Raw genomic sequence first — 24,912 nt, forward strand, 5'->3', positions numbered from 1 at the left:
TCAAAAGCTTCGTTACAACTCTCCTCTTTCTCACTCTCATTCCACAAAACATCATCCTCTGATCCATCAAGTGAATTTGAAATTTGGTATTTCCTGAATGACTTTGCTATCAGCTCTTTAGGAATGCTTTTCCACACCCTGATACCCATGTAGTAAAACCAAATGATTATAATGCACATGACTGAAAAAAAGTTTATTTTTAATGATTTAGAATGTGCAAATATTCATTAAAAATAACAATTTAACAAATATGAAATAACTATGCTTATAATCATTGCTAAATGACCAGCTATTTTCAAACCATCTCTTTGAAAGCAACATTCACCTTGACCTCGATAGCACCCTGTTATAATGGCAGCATGAACTATACACGGACAAAAGTGGGCCACTTCACTACCAAACAAAACTCTGTCTATCAACATTTACAGTGATTCTCAGTCTGTCCTAAAAGCTCTATTAAATCCCAATTGCAATAGCAATAAAATCATATATATCCAGCACCATATTAAAAATCTTGTAAATAAGATAACTTTTATATATTTTCCTGGCCATACTGGCCTACTTAGAAATGAAAAAGCCAACTTTGAGGCTAAATCAGCTGCAAAGGACACTGACTTGGACTACACTCGCATCTCTCTCTCACGTAGCAGCTTAAAAATTATATTCGTGACAACGTTATGAAAAAGTGGAATCAACAATGGTTGAGCAGTAAAACTGTAGAATAACAAGACTTTATTTTCCTAGTGTTGAATGCAAGTTTTCATCACCACTTAGAGATTTAACGTTTTCTACTGCTCAACTACTTACTGAGCATGATAAATTTAGAAGCTACCTGGCGATGTATAACCAGGCAGAAACTGCCTCTTGATTTTGCTCTGCAGAAAACCTAGACACCATTGACCATATTATCTATCATTGTCCAATTTACGATCAACATATACTTATTCTGAAATTAGAACTTTTTACACTTGGTTTCAGGTGGTCATGTCCACTCAATAAGCTTGTTCAAAAGCCACTGTTTGATGCTTTTTACAATTATGTTCAAAAAAACATGGAAGAAAAGACTATAATTTCTAATACAGTAGAGCGTCAGTTATCCGAAGGAATTCCAGTCAACAAATTTAAATTTTTGCCAGTGCTGTGGCGCTGTAATCTTTGGCTATGTCTTCGGCTACTCAAATATTTTACGTTTTTGATACTAAATTAACTTCTGAAGTATAATTTTTTATTGTTTTTATATTTTTCAATTTTGTACAAAATAAAAAAATAATTTTTAACGATACAATAGTCTTCGTTAGGCTTAACATCGACAAAAATTCAATGCGAAGCGACACGCAACGGAGAAAAATTTCAACAAGGGATAAATTAATATATTTTTTCGTACATAATTGGTTATCCGAAAAATAAGTTATTTGAACAACCCCAGTCCCTAATTGATTCGGATAAACGACACTCTACTGTATTTAGTTTTCACTAAAAGCTGAATACTAATTTTATGTTTACTTTGTATCATGTAATTTGGTTTATGTATTCTTAGTGTTATAGACCTATAGGAGTGGTGCACTTATTCTAATAAATAAAAAGAGAAAAACCACCACAAGGCCTTTCTCCCATGAAAAAAAAACGTGTAGAGCATGAGTCTGTTAGCATTACTATTTTATCACGTCACATGAGATGGCTTTAGTACAAGGAGTTTTCTTAATAGAAACACCCAAATTGAAGCCAAATTCAAAACTTCACCACTCAACGAGATCAAAAAATAAGAATATTACGTAAGACGAGATCTACTACACCTACCCTTGAGTAAGAAATTGTAAGAAATCCTTGGCCCCACCCACCCCAAAATATCTTATGTAATTTATGGACGGCTCCTTAAGGAAGTAAAGTTTAGTGTGTTTAGTTAGCCTGATTGATTCTATGCTTATTGTAATGAGACTTCTCTTCAGCAGACTTATTTGAAAACAGTGTAAAAATTTGTGATGCAAAAAATAATGTTTTATAAAATTGGAACAAAGGGTGGAATAATTAAGACCTAGTTTAGTAAAAGTGACTTCTAGATTTCTGGTATGCAAATTCTTCAAGACATCTCGGGAAAAATATATATTCGTGAAGCTGTGGAGAAAGAATCAAATTTTGGAGACCAGGATTTGCCAGTTATAAATGTATAATGTTTAAAAAAATGTATGCATGTAAGAAAGTAAATCAACTGTTCACAGCATAGTAGTTCATGTGCAAATATATAAATTGAACATTCATATCCCAAGTGAAAATTGTAAGTCAATATTTTTCATTTCTCCTAATTATAATACCATTTTTTTCAACAATTAACTGTGAATAAAGAAGTTTTCTGGCAACTTAATATTATTTTCATAAAGTTTCAGTGTTATTAATTTGCAATATAACACTATTACTCAACTACTTGCTGAGCATGATAAATTTAGAAGCTACCTGGCAATGTATAACCAGGCAGAAACTGCCTCTTGCTACATTATTCATTGTCATGCCACAAGTATGTTACTAAGTAATCATTATTTTCCAATTTAAATTATTATTGATTATTAATTTATATTATTCATTTTTGTATCACTGTTATGCTGTATTATGTTAATTATTTTAAGTTACTTTTATAATAATAATAGATTTTTTTTTTTTAATTTTAAGAAAGATTGTCTTTGAATTATGTCCATAATAATCTTTCTTAGGCATCTGTCTTCTGTCTAATAAGCAAGCATTCCATGTCTCTTGGATGGAGTAAACTTTGATGAAATTAAGCTGATTGAGTGTACTTTCTTAATTGCTTAAAAGCTGTATGGGCTGATTATAAAACACCTAAGAAATATCAGGCTGAATAGCAAATACAAAATGATTTTTCAATTTTTTTTCAGGCTCTTTGTAAAATGATAGTGCCCTATATAAAAAGCTCACTACTCACCACACCTATATATCAAACACAAACACTGAACCAATTTACGGTGTGGAACGAATTTACGAGCTAAAACCTGATGAAGAGCCCACAGATGTCATATTTCATGAAAAGTTTATCTGGAATTATATTTTATTTTGCTTTTTTACTCTTATAGATAAATTCATCTAATGTAACAAACTATGATTTTTAATTAAATGAATTTGTATAAATATTTTAAACAGTTTTTTTCATAAATTTTCTCTATATCTAATTCTTAAATGATATTTGAGATGTTGAAAGATAAAGTTTAATATTTGCATATGTATAGACTTATAATTTTTTGTATTGAACAGAATTCATTAACATTTTGTTTTTAGATATGTGTAACTGCTGACATTGTTTATTTACTGTAGAATAGATGAATGATTTAATTAAAAAGTTTTAAAATATATTTTTTATATTATACATAATTTGCATACTGTATTTCTGAAATATAGTTTTTTGCTTTATTATCAAATGTATTTTCTCTAACAACAATTTTATTTCTATATATCATATTTAGTTAAAACTGAAATTTTTGGTGTGTTGTGATATTTCAATATAGACATTCTTCTTTATATAGTGTGACAAAGTGATAAAAGTACAATTTAAAAATACAGGATTCAAAATTTGATAAATTGATGAGTTCAAAAAAATTTCTGAAGTTAATTTTCATCTATAAGAAATAGCTTGAAATGAAAGAAATTTTAATTATTAAGTTTAGAACAAATTTAAATTTTTTCTATTCAATAAACTATTGATTAAATAATAATAAACCTTACTATTGTTAAAAAAAATATATTAAATGAGAAAGACAATTTATATTAAATTCATTAAAGTATTACAGAAATAAGTAAAATATTTAAAACTTAAGCAGCCAAAGATTTTGCTTTACTTTTCATTTTTGTTTCTTGAAAATGTTATCAATTTTCTTTGTAATTTTCAATGAATTAATATTGACCATTTTTTTTATATCTTTAGAAAACTTAAATGAATTACTGTTTTACCCCCCTTTATTTATTTAAACATTTCATTTGCACTTTAACATTAGTTTAAAATTTATATGCATAATTCATTATATAAACATCATTTCAAAACTAATATTTTTAGTATAAATTTATTTTATTGCAAGTTAATACATATGTTTAATAAATGATCTTAATTTTATGTACTTAAAACTTCTCATAATAAGCATAGCATTTTATTAAATCTAAATATTTTCAATGTATTATGATTTATTTTCAAGATTTTTTTGAAGATATTTAGGTGATTATTGAAAGTAAAGTATAAGTTATAAGTAGCTTCAAGTATAGTAATAGATGTATAAAAATAATAATAAATGAATAATTGAATATTATTTGATAAACTGGTGTTTATAATAAAATCTTTAATGTTATACTATATAGGCCTAAGTATTTTACTTCAAATAATTGAATAAATTGCATTTTATGTTATAGTGATATACATCACTATTATAAATTATATATATATACTAGCTGCAAGGACCTGCTTCGCTGGGTTTTTAAAAAGTAACGATAGTGAAGATTAAGATAATTACATTATAGCCAATATTACCCGTTTTCACAGAATGCAAGAATTAGGTGCCCTGTTTCCAGACTAATTAGAGACCTGGTCCCGATTCTATTTCTGAACGTCTCCTGTTCACGTCAAGTCAAACATACTATTTTCAATGTTTCTGGAACGTTTACAATCGTTCTATAATCAAACCAATATTCGAATTTTATGTTTGAATTAAATTCGAACAAATTCAAACAAAACATTCGAAATAGAAAGCCACTTTCAACCACTTTCAAGCCCATATCTCCCGCACCCTTATAGCTATCGAGACGCAACCACCCCTATGCACGAATGGAGACTTGGGGCTACTACCACGTACAAACACCATTCACATGCGATGTGTAGTTTTTGCGGAAAAGTGAAATATAGGAACACGCACGTCCATTTTTATATATATACTAGCTGCAAGGACCCGCTTTGATGGGTTTTTATTTCTTTGTACATTTGTATGTAATATAGTTTTTTTATATATAAAAGACTGTTTTTCTAAGTAATCTAGAATCTAGCTGCAAGGACCCGCTTTGCTGGGCAAAAAGTAACGATAGTGAAGATTAAGATAATTACATTATAGCTAATCTTACCCGTTTTCACAGAATGCAAGAATTAGGTCCCCCGTTTCCAGACTAATTAGAGAATTTTTACGTTTAGTCAAACGAACAAATTTCAACGTTTCTGGAACGTTTTTAATCGTTTTATAATCGAACCAATTCGAATTTTATGTTCGAATTTAATTCGAACAAATTCGAAAAAATCGAACAAAACATTCAAAATAGAAAGCCACTTTCAACTACTTTTAGCCTCATATCTCCCGCACCCTTATAGCTATCGAGACGCAACCACCCCTATGCACGAATGGAGACTTGGGGCTACCACTACATACAAACACCATTCACGTGCGATGTGTAGTTTTGGCGAAACGTGAGATATAGGGACATACATGTCCATTTTTATATATATATATATAGATATATAGATATAGATATAGATATAATACTTAATTATAAGCTGTGTTATTGAATATAAAAACATAACATTTTTATTTTATAAGCTAATACATATTTTTTTAATGAATAATAAATTTGATTAAAATATTTATAAGCTATATCAAATTGACTTTGTAGGAGTCACTTAAATAGGAGTTGATAAAAATTACATAGAACTTATAAGATATCATTCTTCAGATGAGTTAGTGTTATTTTATTTCAGTATTATAAAATTGAAGTACAAAGATAATTTTTATTATTTCAATTTTAATACTGAAATGAAACATAAAAGTTTATCTGAAGAATGCTATATTTAATAATGAAAATATTACTATTCAGGATACAAAGAAACTAATAGACTATAATAAAAATATGGTTTAGAATTTGACTTTTAAGTGCTCAATTTCTTCTGTTGATAGTTAAAATCTGATAATTTAATTTATGAAATTTTATATCTGAGATTGTCTTTCTTTAAAATATTTTTCATCAATATTTACCCAATTCAGTTTTCTGAAGACCCCCTTTTTTTTTTTCTTAAGTGGAGAAATAATAAGAGATGTATGGAGGAGAAATAATATCTTATGATAAATCTCTCTGTCTCTGTATTGATTATTTTATGTCTTTATTATTTTGTTTGATTTATGTTCCATTTCTATATATATTTTTTATGACTTTTGTATAAGTTTTCCCTGTTCCTTTTTTTTTTTAAGTGCTTCTATCCTTTTTATGTTGTTATTGTATTGAAATCTTTTCATAATTTATGAAATAGATAAGATGTAATGACATTTATTACTACATATACCACATACAAACTCAATTTGCTGTAATGTTCTGTTCTTAGAAATAATTAAACAACACTTTTACAAAAAATTGCTTGTTACTTATTTCTAAGAACATTAATACAAATTGACTGAGTGTGTTTTATCTACTTCATTATGAAATAGGTGTCTAATTGTAAAAATCAAATAAATTCTAAGAATTTTTTATATGTAACTATAAATGATTTATTGTTATAAATGGGGTGTTGTATAATATTATTCTCTACATTTTATTCATTCTTTTAGTTAATTCTAGCTTATTCATGAAATATGCAATATAATGCAATATAAATGCAATTAAATGCAATATAATAGTCTTAAGTCTATAAAAATTGTAAGCCTATAAGATTACTTTCTTACTATTTTGATCTCTTTTTTTATGATTGAGAATAATCTGTATATGTTTCCAGTTACAAAGAATATGCTTTGTTTTTAAGCAATTTGTAAATATTTTGAAGAGGAGATGATTTTATGACAGCTCTGCTTTATTTTAATATTCTATCCAGACATTGCTGTCTAGTCTGTTTTTCATAGAAGTATGGTTATACCTCAGTGCCCAACTTGAATGATTCAGTATTTGGACACATGTTCAGGAAAAATTACTCAATACTCAACTGTTTGCCATGGCAATTGATCTAAAAATGACAACTTGCTAGAATAAATTTTCTATTACCAGTAGTAATAAATATTTTTATTTTAACTTTAATTTTGTCATCCATAAAATAATTTCTACGATAAAAATTAGTAAGTAATTTAAAATGAAAATGAAATCCTAGAATTGCTATCTTTGTCAGACAAAGTTATACTTGTTCCCCCACTTAATGCATACGGAACTCAATTATCGCATTTTGCAACCAGTTGATAAAATGTTTGAACAATACATGTCTGTGATACATTAAGATTTGTTGCAAGTTCACAAGTTATCTGTTGATTTTTAACAATTTTTTCCTGCAATTTTTCTTTGTTGACAGCTTTGAGTATCCTGTATGTTGGGTATTCTTTAGTTCAAAATTTCCTCACTGGAACTTCTTAAATCATATTTGACATATTTGAAGTTTAAGTGCATCTTTCCTATACATATTATGCATCTTTTTTACTGTTTGTATAGTGTTATGTTATATCCTTTCTGAAACTCAAAAAGCATAATATGCCATATATGCTTTTATCTACAGACATTTTAACTTGTTTTTACTCAAACAAAATATGGAAGTGAAAAGTTCAAAATAAGCTTATAAACAAAGAATTTATTAGCAATAATATGTTAAATTTCACAACTGTTATGGTTAGATCACACATCTGTGTTAAGTAATGACAACTGTTAAAAGTACACAAAAACTTTACATTCAACCCAATAAAAGTAATAGACATATTTTGCTACTCTGCATATGTATATTCCTGGCTGAAACGAAGGAAATATCTTTCTATAGCTGTTGCTCAGTTCACAACTCTACTAAACTTTGTTGTAAACTTTCACATTTCTTTGCATTTTTTTTTTAATGATTTATGCATACTAGGCTTGTAAACGTTTTGTAAAATTTGTATTGAATTTTAATTCAAATGCTTTTGTAAGTGTGTTTTTTGAGATCTGGAAGGGATTAATGTAACTTAAAATATTCCTTTTGGGAAAAATTCATTCAGTACCCAAACAGATAGGCACTTAATTCATTCCAGAAGGCTGTTCAAATACCAAGATACTATTGTATATTTCACTTAAGTTCTAAGATCTGATCATCACATTCTCTTCTCTTTAGAAGGCATGTTTTGTTATGATTTGTTAGAATGCAATTACTGCTATTACTATTTTGTTTATATTTGTTATATAATCTTTCTTTTCATACCTAACATTCTGTAAGTGTAATACATTACTTGATGGCCAACAATGTGATTGAACTGATAATTAAATTTTGTATCATTATACATTCATCATAAACTGAGTTCAATTTTAGCTTTGGATAGCTTATCTTTTTCTTTAGCTAGTATTACACTGCAGGTTTTTCAGAAATATACACTTAATATATTTTGCTTGTGCTGAATGATTGCAATTTTCTACTATTTTGAAGCTAAAGGGTAGAGTTTAAAATAATTTAAATATATTATAATTTGAAAAATATTTTTATGTTTAAAAATGTCAATTATGGAGAAAAACATATTTAAATACTGATAAATGTAATTTTGTTTTCAAATTAATGTTCTAAGATTTCATAAAGTAGGTATATTTGGTTCAAATTTCAGAAAATAAATAATAATCAAAATAAAGACTGAATCAGTTTATTTTGAAAATCCTGTATAGCATTTTTCTTGAGTAAATTTGTGAGATCAATTTTATAATTTTTTTTTATCCATTACTATTTATTTCTAAAATATACAAAAGGCTGGAGGAAGCTCAATAGACAATACATCATGATGTATTGAGTAGAGGGACTTAAAGTCCAACATCATGATGTATTGGGGAGGCAACATCCTTCAAAAGGGTTATGAGCTCCACTGACTAGTGACACTACAAGGGTACCTCTCACAGTCTGCCCCAAATACATCACAGTGTTGGATTTTAAGTCCTTTCTGAAATATAGTCAGAATTAAAACAGATTAATGTTATTTTTATTTTAATATAATTTTAATTTTATTTAAATATTACAGGCTTATGGTTTAGTTTGCCTCTACCAATTTCATGGCAACAAATCAAGCTGAGCCCTCTACAAGTAGCACTACACCATCTGTAACAGAAGTTGTATGGACTCATCATACCTTTTCAAACAATGAGGTTGGTTGAATTTCAGTATGAAAAATACAATATAAGAATTTGAATTTTAAATAAATATTTGAATTTTTATTTATATCATTGGGTATTGTATTTATTGTCATTATCTAGAAACCTTTTTAGATCCAGCAATTATTTTTAAAATAAAATGAATGTTTTCTGCTGCTTTTATCAACAATCTTCAATTTTTAAGTATGGAGCATCATCCAAATAGAACATTATCATCTAGAATGCCTTGTGGCTCAATATGATTTAATGTTTAAATATAAAAGTGTTTGATTTAACATTTAAATATTAAGTACAAAATGAAGTAATAAATACAAATATAAAGTATTACAAATGTAATAAAACATTAACTAAATTTTTATCATATTTTTATGGATTGTCTGGCATGTTGGTCTATCTGGGGAGACCATGAAATCAGATATTTTCATATGGTAAAAATCAGCATGCCTGTTTATCTTGGTGAATGCTGGTTTAAATGATTATATGGTGAATTTCTGCATTTTGTCTTCTTTCTAATAATGTAAAATACTTGTTGAATGCTGAAAGTGCTTATGTTTATTTTATCATAATTGGATCCAAAAATGCAAAACTAAACATATCAAATTTCAGAAACTTTTTGTAAATTATCTCATCTTACACTTACTTATTAACATCCCTTTTATGTGAAATTTGAGAGGTAGGTGTTATTTTTAAGATTAGGGTACATTGTCAGTGCAGCCAATACTGACTTACTACTACTAATACTAATACTACTATGTGTCTGAGTGGTCAAGGTGGCAGTCTACTGTTCTGGAGACTCGGGATCACATCCAGATGGGTTGAAGAATCCCCAGCAATTTTTTTGGGGGGTTGGTTTGTCCAGATATGTTGGGTCTCATCCCTCACCTCCCAGCTGCCCCATTGTAGGTCTGCCTGAACCCATAATGGGCTTGATAAAAAAAGACCTTCTTAGTGGCCACGGGGCAGAAAGAGCTTTAAAAAAACAAAAACTACTAATATTAATGCCAAAAAGCTGCTAATCATTTTATTGCCCTTGAATGAAAACTCTTCTTGATTTTAAATCAGTCAAATTACAATGTTATTATTTTATTATACTCAGAAGAAAATTTTTTTAAACATTTATTTAACTAGTTTTGTTAGATCTGATTTTATTTTTTAGTTGCAATTTAACTGGCAAGCCAGTAACCTCAGGGTTTCCAGCATGCTAGTCTTCCCTGATTATATGCAGCATACTGGTCAATCGACAAAAATATGGTATCAATGAGCAATAATATATACATAAAAATTGTGTACTAAACAATGTTGTGCATAAGGATGGTCACCATTGAAAGTAGATATTCTAGCAGTATAACATCCTAGACATGCAGAATATGTCCAATTGTATGAATAAGGGTGCAACTATGCAGACATGAGCAAGCAATTTTCTGAGCGAGTGAGAATATGTGGCAAGAAGAGCCAAGATGTGATAAATACACTGCTGGCCATTAAAATTGCAACACAGGAAGGAATGATCGTATGAACGTCAAAATCATATGAAAGGAAGAAGAGGTTGGGATATGCAAATGATTAGTATTTCAATGCATTTAGACAATGCAGGATGGACAAATAACATCTGAAGCACTGCATAAAAGAAAAGTTGTGCAGTGGATTTCTCATTCGGAAATCGCTTTGTAAGGTCGGGGTTTCATCAGAATATCGTGTTATGCTTCGAATAAGAAGAAGAAATGCTTACCAGTAAGTGTTGGAATTCGATAGAGGCAGGATCATTGCCTATCAAGAGTGTGGATTATCGTTCCGTGATATTGCCACTCGCACTGGTCGAAATCCAACCACTGTCATGTGAATATGGAATCGATGGTTTGCTGAGGGTCTTACTGAACAGCATGCAGGATCTCAAAGCCCTCCCATGACTAACGCCTGAGAGGACAGACATATTGTGACTTGGCTGTGCAAAACCATATAACCACATCACGGACCATTAGTCAGGAAATGAGCTTGTTTGCAGCACGTCCAGTAGTGCTGTGTGATGCATCGATGTGTCGATGTCACATCGATGTTTTTGTTCGTCGATGCATCGACCTTCCGATGTTTTTGAAACATCGATCCTGAATCGATGTTAGCAATATGTGAATTTTGATTCATTGATGCATGCAGTTCATTCTTTGTTCCTAGTGTTACCACCTGTTCGGTTTTCACCCGGACAGTCCGGGAATTTCGTAGAAATTGTGAAATTGCGATGAAACAAAGTTCTCGCAAATATGTTTACAAATTTACACTATTTTAACAGTGAATGAACTCACACTCATTGAAACTCATCCGCAACTCTGCCATGTTAGTCTGTTTACGCCGACTTGTGGCGCGCAACCTGTCGACTTTGAGGCCGGATGGCCGAACGGTCAAGGTGGCAGCCTACCGCTCTGGGGGACCCGGGATCGAATCCGGACGGGTCAAGGAATCCCCAGGAATTTTTCGGGGGGTGGTCTGTTCGGATATGTCAGGCCCCGTCCCTCACCACCCGGTCGCCCCATTGTGGGCCTGGCCGAACCCATAATGGGCCTGCTATAAAAGGCCCTCTTAGTGCCCACAGGGCGGAAATAGTAAAAAAAAACCCTGTCGACTTTTTTTTTGCATGTACGATCGTACACGTATCAAATAGAGCTAAGTTATCTGTACCTGTTCTTTCTTAATTTAGGTTACTTACGTTACTCCTACGCAAGTCCCTAGTCCCTAACTGTAACTGATTTAGAACCGGCATGCACGTTATTCTTCGCATTGTAAAATGACATTGCGCATGCGTCAGGAACTTCTGTTCGAAGAAACCTGGTTTTGTTTTTTTTTTTTTTTAAATTGTTTGAGTTTATCTTGATTGAACATCGATGTTCCAATGGGCATCAATCAAACATCGATGTGAAATCCGACATCGAAATTTAGCATCGATGCTTAGGCAAACATCGATGTTTGACATCGATGTTAAAATTATAGACATCGCACAGCACTGACGTCCAGTATCTGCTTGTACGGTGTGACGACATTTGCAGCAGCGTGGACTGTCAGCACAGCGACCATTACTTTGGCTTCCCTTGACAATGTAGCATAGAGAGAGACGGTGACTCTGGTATGCCCAATGACAAAGCTGGATACACGAGTGGCACAATGTCGTCTTTTCAGACGAGTCCCGGTTCTGCATGCAGCATTCTGATGGCCATATATGTGTCTGAAGGCTCCGAGCAGACTGCTCGTCACCTGCTTGCATTTGATATTGGCTTAGGGGCCCTGCACCTGGTGTGATGATATGGGCAGCCATTGGGTACACGACATGCACATCTCTAAGTTGGATCGATGGTAATTTGAATGCAGATTGGTACATTTCTGACATCTTACATCCAGTGGTTGTGCCTATCTTCAAGGCCTGCAAAATGCCATCTTCCAACAAGATAATGCAAGACCTCATGTTGCACATCATGTTCTGACCTTCCTCGATACAGAGGATATTCAATTGTTGCCCTGGCCTGCACGGTCTCCAGATCTCTCACCAGTTGAAAACATCTGGTCATGGGTTGCTGAGAGACTGGTCTGCCACCCCTCTCCTGCTAATACAGTTGATGAAGTATGGCATAGACTTGAAGCAGCATGGAATGAGTTGCCCGTTTCTGTCATCCAAGCCCAGTTCGACTCCATGCTTAAATGGATAAGGACTGTTTTAGCTGCCGGGGTGGCAACTGTGTCTACTAATTTCATGCCCCTGTAAATCCCCAAACTGCTTGCAAATTTAATCATTTTGTCTTTATGCCATACTGTTTATGTACAATAAATATTTTTTTTTTTTATTTGCTTTCCTTCTTGGTGTTGCAATTTTAATGGCCAGCAGTATTGTCCCATGTGCGAGAACCAAAAATTCGCTCTCACCAGCGAGATTTTTCACTTCTCACTTATGCATGGTTTTCTTTTGCGAGAACTATATCACTTAAACCTCTCACACACTACTAAATTTTTTCATCTGCATAGTCACACCCTAAGGTTGGGAAATTAAAGCAGTCCTAGGAAAATTTGCAGTAAGAAAATTAATAATACGACAATAGCTGCAAAAAATGGAGTAGCATCTCACCTAAGGCTACAGACATTAATTGAGAAAATTCATCAAAACACAGGAAAACTGTTTTAAAAGTGAAATTGAAACATTGCTTGCTTTGTTTCTGATCAATTCGGTCATTTGTTACATGACTAAATAGCTATGTGCATGCAGTAGTAGGGATGAGTCAGTCTTGCTTGACCAAACCATGTTTTCAATTTTTACAAAAAATCAAAACAGAACTTTAAAAAGATCTGAAAAATATTTTTCTTTTAAATTTCAACTCTTTTCAACGAGCAAAATTTCATGTTGGCTTGAATTAAAATGAAATATTTCTTTCCCATGCAGAAAATTTACAAATTAATAAACAGCATAATAAACTTTTTCTGAATTAAGTACAGGGTGGCCATAATTAAAGTTTCCCTATTCAGAGCACACTGTAGCTACAACCAATAAGTGAATTGATACCAAAGTTTGCATACTCTTATACAAATTTTGGTATCAATCCCCTATTGGTTGTGCTCTGAATGGAGAAATTTTATCATCATTTTATAAACAATTATTTTTCTTTATCTTTCATATTTTTTTATAGGTTTATTATGAAATAAAAAATATTAAAGTTATAAAGTTTAAGATGTTTTAAAATATATTTTAAAATGTCTTAAAATATTTATTTATTTGAAAACTCCATACATAAAATTAATTTTTAGGAGGAGGGGTAACATTAATAACTTTGGTCAATAAGTTATATTTACTCCATATAGACTCTACTGAGTTATTGATGGAAAAAAATCCATGAATTCTATCTGCTGGATTTTTGCAAACAACATTATTAGTATAAAAAACATTATTAGGAAGTGTTGATAGACACAAGTATTCAAAATCCTTACAGTCAAACATGTAATGATTTAAAGTCGCATTTCCTTTCTTACAAAATGGACACATTTCCGGTGAACGTAGATCAATACACAAGTGTTTCCATGTTAAACAAAACTTATTTAGACGAATCTGTATTATCGTTTTTTTAACAATAAACAATAGCTGCTGATAATAAATGTAAAAGCACCAGTTGTTGTCTAATATTTCTGAGTGCCTAATATTTCTGGGTAGCTAATATTTCTGGGTACTTAGCCTTAAGAATCCTGTTCCCTTCTCTCAAGAAAAGATTATCAAACTCTCGTAAAATTGTATTTGTGTAATATTTCAAAACATCTGGAGAGGACTCTCTCAAGGAGAATGAGATACCTATTCTATTAAATAGATTCTCCAATTTAGTAAACCAACAGAATTTGAACAATCTTTTTGATGAAAACTTCTTCAAAGTAAAATAAGCCTCACATTCCAAGGATGATGGGTCAGAGATTATGTTTCTCAGAAAATTTAAGGTTAATTTAACAAAGCGTTTCTGGGGAAACTCGAGGCCTAATTCAGATCTAATTGCATACAATGGGATCGACTCTCAAGACCAAAAAGACGATGAAAAAACATCAGTTCTATAGAGTCGATATCCTCAAAACAAAAAGGCCCCCAAAAGGGCAGACCATAAGACTAACTCAAAGTAAAAAGAGAGGCGGCAAGTTTCTTACACAAAGCCATATAACTGTTTTTAACCCTTCTCAAGATTTCTATTATTACATTTATTTTGGAAAATGCTTTGCCTTTAACATAGGAAATGTAATTTTGGAACGAGCCAGTAGCTGAGAGACGAATTCCCAAATATATAACTTCATTAACATTACTGACTCCTTTACCATTTAAGAAAAACTTATCAGCTTTTCTCAACCTTCCACCATGCCTAAAAATTATTATTTTCAATTTGGATAAATTAATACTCAAACCCAAATTAGAGGAATAATTATATAACCTGTCCAATTTCCTTTGTAGATAAATCGGGGTGGTGGATAACACTACTATATCGTTAGCAGATTGAAGTAAATGGATTTCGTAGTCTCCCAGAGAAATGGGATCTTTACTTAAATCATCAACATAACAACATAACATAACAAATAAACAATATTGGACTTAAGGAATCACCCTGTGGTAAACCCTTTTCTAATGAAAAGGCATCTGTAGACCCAGCACTACTGGAAATCCTTGCTTTCAATCCTGAAAATAAACATTAAATAATGTCAAAAAACTTGTCAGAGATTCCAAGCATTTTAATCTAAATAACAAAATCTTCAAAACAACACTGTCAAAGGCTTTCTCATAGTCAATGAACACTGCACTGAATGTCAATGAACACTGTTGTCTTTTCTTTGATAGTTGTCTACAAATAATGGAGTGAAGAATCAGAATATTATTTAAAGTGCTCTTCCGAGGTTGGAAAGCAAATTGCACAGGTTGAATCAAATTCCTCTCTCTTAGCCAAATACTCAATCTATTTGCCAAAATAGAAGTAAATATCTTTCGAACTACAGGCAACAGCGATATTGGTCGAAAGTTAGCAGGCTCGTCTTTTTTATGGATAACTTTTATCTTTACCTCTAACCATGATTACGGAATTCTAGCAGTGCCATAAACCCAATTAAATAAGTTGGTCAAGTAAGGAACCAAAGTATTCTTAGAGTAAACAATTAAAGATGGTGAAACATTATCCACCTCAGGAGCAGAACGAATTCGCATCTTTTGAATACTGTATTCATCTCTGTATCAGAGATAGGAAGAGCTAAAATAGGATTAACAACAAAAGAAGCCATCGGTAGTGACAGAATCGGGGGTAAATTCAATGTATTTAAACTAAATAACTGTTGATAATAAGTAAACCAATCAGTCAAGGAAATCTCTTGGTCTAGTATGCACCTGATCCGATGAAAATGACCTATCCGATACCAAAAGGTCTTAGAGTCTCTAATCCCAGCCAACTGTAAAGCATAATTACAAAAATATTTCCTCTTTTTGGCCCTAATAAGTGAATTATATTGTCATTTTAAATTTAAAAAGGAAGCCAAATCAGCCTGACTATTAGATCTGCAGAATTTGCCCAAGGCAATGTTTCTTGCTCACTTCTGAATGTAACATGACCTATCAAACCAAGGGGGATGAATCTTCCTGTAAGGTTCAACACCTTCAATTAACACATTTAGTCTTTTTGCTATAGAGAATAGCTTGGATAAAATAATACCATAGAAATCATCAACAGACACAGAATCAAAGTTTATATTCCGGAAACTCTGCGATATGGCGTCACCAAACAATTCTACTTTAGAATCATTCCAAACACAACAAGTCTTGGTGGGACAAAGCCCATCAACAAAGGAAAATCTGTTTCCAGTCGACAACTGTAATTCCACTAGAAAATGGTCCAAAGATGAGAGAGACCCAACACGAAGGGATTTAACCTTATGAACCAGATTCTGAGAAATGACAATAAAGTCTATAACCGAACTACCCACTTTTGACAAAAAAGTTAGCTCACCTGGGAAATCTCCCTTAGTACGACCATTAAGGAGAATAAAATCGTGTTCAATCAACCAATGCAGAAACTGTCTCTTGGCCGTGTCAACTTTCAAATCCTTTGATCGTCTGACATCAAAAATGTTGGGAGAGGCTACATTCAAATGTGAATCAATTCCTTCACCAATATGGATGTTAAAATCACCCATTATCACAATTCCTTGGTAGTACGAAGACCAAGAGTTCAAAATAGAAGAAAACAAGTCTAAACGTAAGCCCTGTTGTCTCTGTGAGCCAGTATATACCACCAGCACCAGGATATTTCTAGGATCGAGAACTGAGTAAAGTGATAAGCCAATCACCATCAAATCAGGGTAAGTTTCCAATAACTTGAAGTGCCCTCTAACTTCATCAAAAAAGAACAAAATACCATCATGGGGTCTACCTGGCCCCAATGGCTTTTATGCTGGAATCATAAAATACCTCCAGTTTACTGGAAGAAAGTTAGCAAGGAAATCACCATCCACTGAAACCATCCAGGTTTCAACAAGGGCTAAACAAATTAAACCCGGTCGTTTAATCATATAATCCAACAGAGAACACTTGGTGCTAAACCCACAACAATTCCAAAAAAAACAAAGATTCCAAATAACTACTTGAACCAAACTAGTCCTGGCACAATGAAGTTGAAAGTCTCTCCAAACCGACTTTCCTGTAGGGAGGAAAATTCAAAATAAAAAAGAAACAGGCACCTATATTAAGCGATGGCCCAAAATAGTATACGTGAATGTCTTGTCATCTACATATAATACGTCATCTCGCAAAAAACATGACAACCAGCTTCCTGGTATTCTTTTAAAAAAGTAACCAGGTTTTTATGGCAAACACGGGAATTAAACGACAGATCCAGTGCCAACCTAAATTTCACCAGTCTTTCCCTGCCCTCTTGTTCAGTTTTCATCCAAAATTTTTGCAATAAATAATTTCAACATTTCCAGGATGACAACTGGATGCTATAGAATTCCCAAGCTTTACCTCTCAAACGGGAAAAATTGACAATATTATGCCCCGACAGAGCAGTCACATCCAATTCCTTAGAAAATAAGTTAACAATATAATCCCGCAAATCCAACTCGAGTGGAATACTATGATTAAACAATGTTAAATTGCTTCTGTTTGAAGCATTAACTTGTCTATCATAGGCAAAGGAGTGTAACTCACCAATGTTGTCCAAAGGTAACTGATGTTGCTGTTCCAGTTTATCTAGTCGCGAACATACTTTAAAAAAGTCAGTTTCCAATTTCCTTACCGAGGACAAAGTTGACTGATTGGCCATTTCCAAATTGGTGAGCCTATCTTCAATACACTTCAACTGCATCATTACTGCATTTAAAGTCCTGCATAACTGCATAACTTTTAGCAAGTTAAACTTAATAAAAAATTATTTAAGATCAACCATTGGACAAGAACAATTATCCAATACAGTAGAGCATCGATTATCTGACTCAATTGGGGACTCGGGTTGGTTGGATAATTGAAAAGTTGGATAACCGAAAAGTATGAAAAAATCCATTGTTAGTGTAGTATATTATTATATCCCATGTAATTAGTATATTAGTATATCGCTATTAACCTACTTTGCGTTGAATTTTCCTCCATGTTAAGCCTATCAAATTTTTAAAAGTAATAATCGTTGCTATTGTATCGTTAAAAATTAGAAAATTAAGCCTTGTTTAAATACTGGCTCCCTTTCATGGTCGAGCCAATGTTGCCAGCTAAAACACGTAAAAATAATATTAAAGTAGCCAAGACATAGCCAAATATTGTAGCGCCACATCACTAGCGGACATTTGAATTTGCCGACTAGAACGCGATCGGTTAACCGAGGTGACGATTAATTGGGGGTCGGATAATTGATGCTGTATTTCTATTATTTCAATAGAATACAATATCGTTAAAAATAGTAATTATGATGGTGTAATTAATGAATTTGCTGAAATGAAAGCCAGAAAAATTCAATTAAAATAAATCTTATTAAAAATCTACTGTAATGTATTTGTTTTATTATTTTCCCAAAACCAAATAAATTAAGGGGCCTAAATGCAAATTCTTGCACAGGGCACAGAAATGGCTAGTTACAGCTCTGTCATTAACAGTATCTTATTTTTCTATTTTTAAAAAACAAAAGGAAAAAATTAACCTATCACATAACCTGCACCTCATTACAAATTATCTTTTAAGGGATATAAAATCTGAATTTAAGATAGTAGAACAGACACTAAACATTCAATGAAGTAAAGTTTCAGAATTTTTTTCTGAAATAACAGATCAATTTTTAACAAAAGGTTAAATGTTAAATTACAACAATTGAAAATCTTCCTGTTGTGATGATCAATTTAAATTTTTCATAAATGTAATTTTTGTTCATTGATATTTCAAATAATTTCTTCAATTCTTTTGTATCTTCTTATATTTTAGGCTTCACTGCAACCATACAGTACAGTAAATGGGGTTGCAAGCAGTAATGATTACCATGATTCTCCTGTACCTTCAGAAAATGCTACTCCTCATTATGAACATCAGTTAGATAACAACAATCCTGATGAAGCACAATGTGATAGTTATAGAATGGTAAATAAAATTTTAGTCATAATATTTTACTAATATAATATAATTATCAGTACTTTTAATGATCTTTTATATTTATTTAATAATGATAAACAAAAATAATATTTGAACTTGGTGTCATATCCAAAAAGATGGGAATGTAGAGATGTTCTCTTTTTAATGTATTCATTCTAGCACACTTAATAATTTTCATAGTCAATGATCTTATAAAAGAATGAAAATGTTACTGAATACAGTAGCGTCCAGAAACCAGAAATCCACATTAACTCAACATTCCTTAAAACTCAGTTTCATCCAAACAAAGAAATATGTGTAATGTAATTTTTATCTCTGTAACTCTTATTGTTCTTCACTGAAGACATTTCATTACAGCATCAATTCCATGTGTTAATTAACAAAGAATATAACTTTTTTATCAAGGTGTCCCTGCAAAATGCCAGGATGCAAATGTCACTAACTTGAAAGCAACCACTGAATAGTCAATAATATAACACTCACTAAAACCAATAACTGGTGCAAAGTAAGGTTAAGCAACAAATAACAAATGTTTTCTTAACTCCTTCAGAGTTCTTCCTTGGGTTTTTTAATTTGAAATTAGCTGGATCTTCTAAATTCATTCTAGAATATAACATTCAAAAATATAATTGAACTGTAAGATGAGTCTAAACAAAGGATTTATGCACATGTGTACTTCTGTGTTACCCATAAATAAGATTGACAATTAAGCTTTACTGTCAAGTAAAACCTGCCAAGTCATAGATAAACTCATCTCTTCCCTAAAATTAATGCAAATGGCCTTAAAAATCTCCACTGCCTTTAACCACATGTGTTCTGTGTGTGGAGTAGTAAGGATGAGTTGGGCTCTGGACAAGTCTGCTGTAATATCAAGGTCTATTGCATACATGGAGAGTGCAGTGGCACTCCTATCATTCTGTATATTATATGATTTATGCTCTAGTATCCTGATCCCCATTGAATGTTTAGTCGACCCAATAAACACCATGTCCCTATTCCATCTGTTGTCCCTGACGACAACCCTATATATGCCCTGAAGTCTGTTAGGGTTGGGGTTCTTTTCTGTTATGTAGTAGGCTGAACATGGAGATGCATCTCCTGTATGTAATATTAACCCTGCTGTTTCTTTGCATTTGTGGTATAAAAGGATTTTAAATGGGTTAAAAGTAAGAGGGATCTTTTCCATTGCCTCTTCCCGTTTATCTCTCAGCAGTTCTGTTAGGAGGATGGATCTTGTCTGTACACGTCGCTAACATTCACACATTCTTTATATAATGTTGGTGTAACCATGTGCTCTGGCTATTTGTTCTATAAGTCTTAATTTCTTTATCAATGTTTGGGAGGTAGAAGTATGTGTGAATGCTCTTCTAACTAAGGCTCTGAAGGCTGCAATCTTGTACAGAAACAGATCATACTATCCAATTGGGATATATGTGGATATTTGAACACTATGAAAAACTAACACACCAATAACTGCCATAAATCGTCAGGCTATAATTTGGAATAAATAATTATAAATTACAAATGAATTTGGCACTAGAGGAAGGCATTATGCATCATATTTTGTTAAAATTAATAAGTATAATATTTAATTAAATAATTTAGATTAAACTGGAAAAAAAGAATTGGCCCAAAGTGGGACTCAAACCCACAACTTTCATTTACCGTGCAAATGTGTTGCCAGTTACACTACCCAGACCTTAGGTCCAATCTCCTCTTCCTGATTATAGCCCGAAGATTTACAGCATTTGTTGGTGTGTTGGTACTTTGCATTGGGTTAGTTTACATGCTTATGAAAACTGACATGCATATCCAGACCCTTCAACACTAATATCTATGTCCAAGAATAAATGAACGACAATCCATATGGACTGTACCTTGAGGTAGAGCGACAACACAGCCCCGCCCACTGTGCTGTTGCTCTACCTCAAGGTACAGTCCGTACGGATTGTCATTAATTTTGTTGACAAAATGCACAAAATTCAGTATTATCCTCCAGAATATGATGATGTCACAGATATATCTCTTGTAGAGGACAGTGTTGTAGAGGAACTGGGGGAGGGTCTTGCTTTCCAATTGTTTGATGACCATTTCACAGAGAACCCCAGATACCAGATTGCCCATCGGGACTTGAGTGTGTACAATCCCATTAAATTGAAATATAGAATTATAACACACCAAGTGGGCCATCTCTAGTGCATGCTGGTGCAATGTGTTATCATCAATCGTAATAATGTTTAATAAAACATTTATTAATACTAGGTAGCCAGTTAATTAAAATTAAGAATAATAAAATAATAATTAAAACTTTGGTTTACATTGAAACTGAAACTAAAATTTAAAATAAAATCAAAGTAATTGAAACATAATACTTTGGAAAGTATGGATAAAGTACTTATTGTCTGTCTTGATTGATTTGGTTATATTTCATCCAGGCAGAGTCGATTCTTTATTTATAGCACTTTTTATAAAATGTTAATTTTGGCTGACAGTAACAAAACATTTTGCTTTTAATCTATACCAAGGGTGGGCAACCTTTTTTATAACATGGGCCAGAATAAATTTTACGTTTTTTCCGTGGGCCATAGTAGTTAATTGACACCTTGTGACCTGTAAATTTTTAGTCTGCAAATATGAAATAAATAAATAAATAAAAAGAAATTAATTACTACAGTCGACCCCCCTATAACACTGTTGATTATTCCGTTTTATATGAATTCCATGTTGTATGAGTCACTTAGATTTTACAAATGCCTGTGCCGGGCTGTGAACGGCTCACCTATTTGTAAAATTTAAGTGACTTTAAACACAATAAGAACATCACTATGTAGTTGGATACGACAGACATTACATTTTCTAATTGCATAGCTTTTGCACATAGATTTTCTTGATGGATGATGCGATGAGATATAAATAATTTAGAAAAATTCTGTTCTCCCATTTTTTGTTTGAATAAGGAAATGACTCCCTTATTTTTTCCTGTCATTGCTGCCACAACACTTCAGAAAAAAATATTCAATTTAAACTAGACGAATTACATCGAAAATATTTATTTATAATTTCTTCTAAACATCTCGCGGGCCGGATAGAAACTTTTCGCGGGCCGTAGCTGGCCCGCAGGCCGGGGGTTGCCCACCGTTGATCTATACTAATATTATAAAGAGGTAATTTTTGTAAGTTTGGATGTAGGGGTAATCTCTGAAACTACTCATCCGATTTCAAAAATTCTTTCACCAATACTTAGAATGGAACTTCAGGGTGGACACAGGCTGTATATTATTCCATTAAACATTCATATAAATTAAAAGACATCATCTAGGGTTAAGGCTTTTATGTCCAACAGATGGCGCTATGAGTATGATGCCCTAAGTTTGCTTTTCTGTGAGGATGAACTAAAGCAGATCATCATCTATCTATCTATATAAGTAAAAATGTAATGTTCGTTTGTTCCTACCGATTCCTTTGAAATTTTGACACAACACGCCATTCAAATATGCATGTGTTTTTATATAATATACGTGTCAAAATTCCCCCACTGGGGAGAGGGATAGGATTAAGGCTTACCATGAAGAACTTGGCTTCTATTATACTATTTTAGATGCAGTTTTTTGTGTTTTTGATTGCATTTTGATAAGGTACGTCAAGAGAATGTACACTAAGAAGGGATTTTTTGAAAAATTCACCCCCCACAGGGGAAGTGTTATACATTTATAATAGATACATTTTGAGCCACAACAACATGTGGCAAGGTCTGCTAGTATATATACAAAATGGATATAGATAATATTATATTGCATTTGCCGGCTTTTTATGCATGAAATGCTGCTAAAAAGGTGAAAGAAAAAAGGCTTTGTTTTGGAGGTCAGGAACAGATTAATCCATTTTACGTTGTTTATTATGGGAAAATTTGATTTGGTTTGAAACCAAATCAGTTTCCAAATAACTTTAGGAACACGTTAAGTTCATAAATTGAGGTTTGATTGTAATTAAAATAAGTGGAATATATATTATAATTTTAGGGACAAATTCATTTAATTATTAAACATATCCGGTAAAAAAATATTATTTTTGCTAGTAATTTATTTAATGTTAATTTTCTTTTCCAGAATAAAACAACTTAGAAGTTTTTTTTCTATGAATTTATACATTTTTCTTGAATTTTGACCACTTCAAAGTGTTTTTTATATTTACTATTTATTAAAATATAGTTTTTTCCAATAAAAGATTAAATTTACCTAAATTCAATTGAATTCATATTCTTTTAGTTTATAAATAATTAATTGAATTATTATATTAAGAGACAATGATAAGAATTATTAAATATTTTCCATTTTAAAGTTGTGAAATTTTTAAAACAGTTTATTTAATTTTTTTAGCATTTGTCATCCCGAGGACATTCTCCTGAGAATGTAATTACATCATCACCGTCTACCTCAGAGAATAATTCTCTAACTCTTCAAGCTGAAGCTTCTAATTTACAACAAACATCAGTTTCTCAAGAATCTGCTTTAGGACATGTACCTCTTACAGTTAATTCCCATTTAACATTGCAACATGCAGCAAATCTCTCACAACAGAATTCATCCAATTTGGGCTTACCTCTTATATTGGATCGAGGGAGTCTCACTGCATTTGTGAATAATTCTCGTCCTGATACTACTTTATCTTTGGAAAATCTCCACAGACCAGTAATATCTAGTCAGAGTTTATCACATCGTTCAGTTTTAACTAATGATCAGTCACAATTTTTAACTGCAGATATTTCAGTAGCTGCTATTACCCATAACTTGTTACCACCTTCATTAACACAAAGAGAAATGTTACCAGCCATGATATCAAGCACTTCATCTATAAGTCACAACATTGGTTCTTCATTTCCAATAAATCATAAACAAATGTTAGCACAAAAATATGCAGCAGAACTAGAAGCTCCATCTACATCCTCATCAGTTTCTTCAAATCTCAGATCTCATGTTATTGAAAATATGAATGATAGACCTGCTTCACCTTATGTAGTATCTAGTGCAAATGCTTTAATTGATACACAAGCTATATCTGTTTATACCTCTCATCAATCTTTGTCCACTTCAGTATCTACTTCAAGTTTACCTATTGATGTTTATTCAATGGATAGAGGAATTGCACTTGTAAGCAGTACAAGAGAAAGTCCTGATGATATCATTGAGGTATTGATTTTTATATTTAAAAATTAGATTATAAATTGCATTATGTTTATAAAATTTTGCTGAATTAGTTTGAATGACTCATAAACAATGGAATGTTAGAAATTAGTGAAAAGATACAAATGCTAATAAATCAAATTTAGTTTAACTTTAGTTAGAACTGTTCCTAAATCAAATTCTCAAACATTTCATGTTGAGAAGACAAACTTTATTTCTGATTTCACTAATTTCTTTTATATATATACAGTCGACCCCCCCTATAACGTACGTTCCTATAACAACAATTCCTATAACGTAGCAAAAAATTGTAGAAACTTTCGTATAACGTACCTCCTATAACGTCGTTTCGCGAGAAGATTGATAGTCTGGACCAATAGTGGATGAGCAGCCGAACTACTTACCTCCGACCCTGCGCCACGCTACGGAGCGGCTAAATTGAGTTTGCTATCGTCTGTTTAGTATTATATATAAATTATATATAAATTAGGTACTGTACATATAATTATATATTAATTATATATAAATTAGGTACTG

The 24,912-nt window shown here is 32.1% G+C and overlaps 1 protein-coding gene across 1 annotated transcript in view; it reads left to right on the forward strand.

Annotated features, from left to right (window-relative positions):
* The window catches only part of LOC111620360 (PR domain zinc finger protein 10-like), a 139,353-nt gene that overhangs the window by 18,439 nt on the left and 96,002 nt on the right, over positions 1-24,912 (forward strand). The window contains exons 2-4 of the mRNA XM_023362286.1: positions 8,961-9,084; positions 19,031-19,183; positions 23,572-24,381. Coding sequence (XP_023218054.1) covers positions 8,992-9,084; positions 19,031-19,183; positions 23,572-24,381 — 1,056 coding nt within the window. The 5' untranslated portion in view covers positions 8,961-8,991. The remainder of the gene's footprint in view (positions 1-8,960; positions 9,085-19,030; positions 19,184-23,571; positions 24,382-24,912) is intronic.

This window comes from Centruroides sculpturatus, unplaced genomic scaffold (genome assembly GCF_000671375.1).
Source record: "Centruroides sculpturatus isolate CEXI.00-Female unplaced genomic scaffold, Cexi_2.0 scaffold32, whole genome shotgun sequence".
NCBI lineage: Eukaryota > Metazoa > Arthropoda > Arachnida > Scorpiones > Buthidae > Centruroides > Centruroides sculpturatus.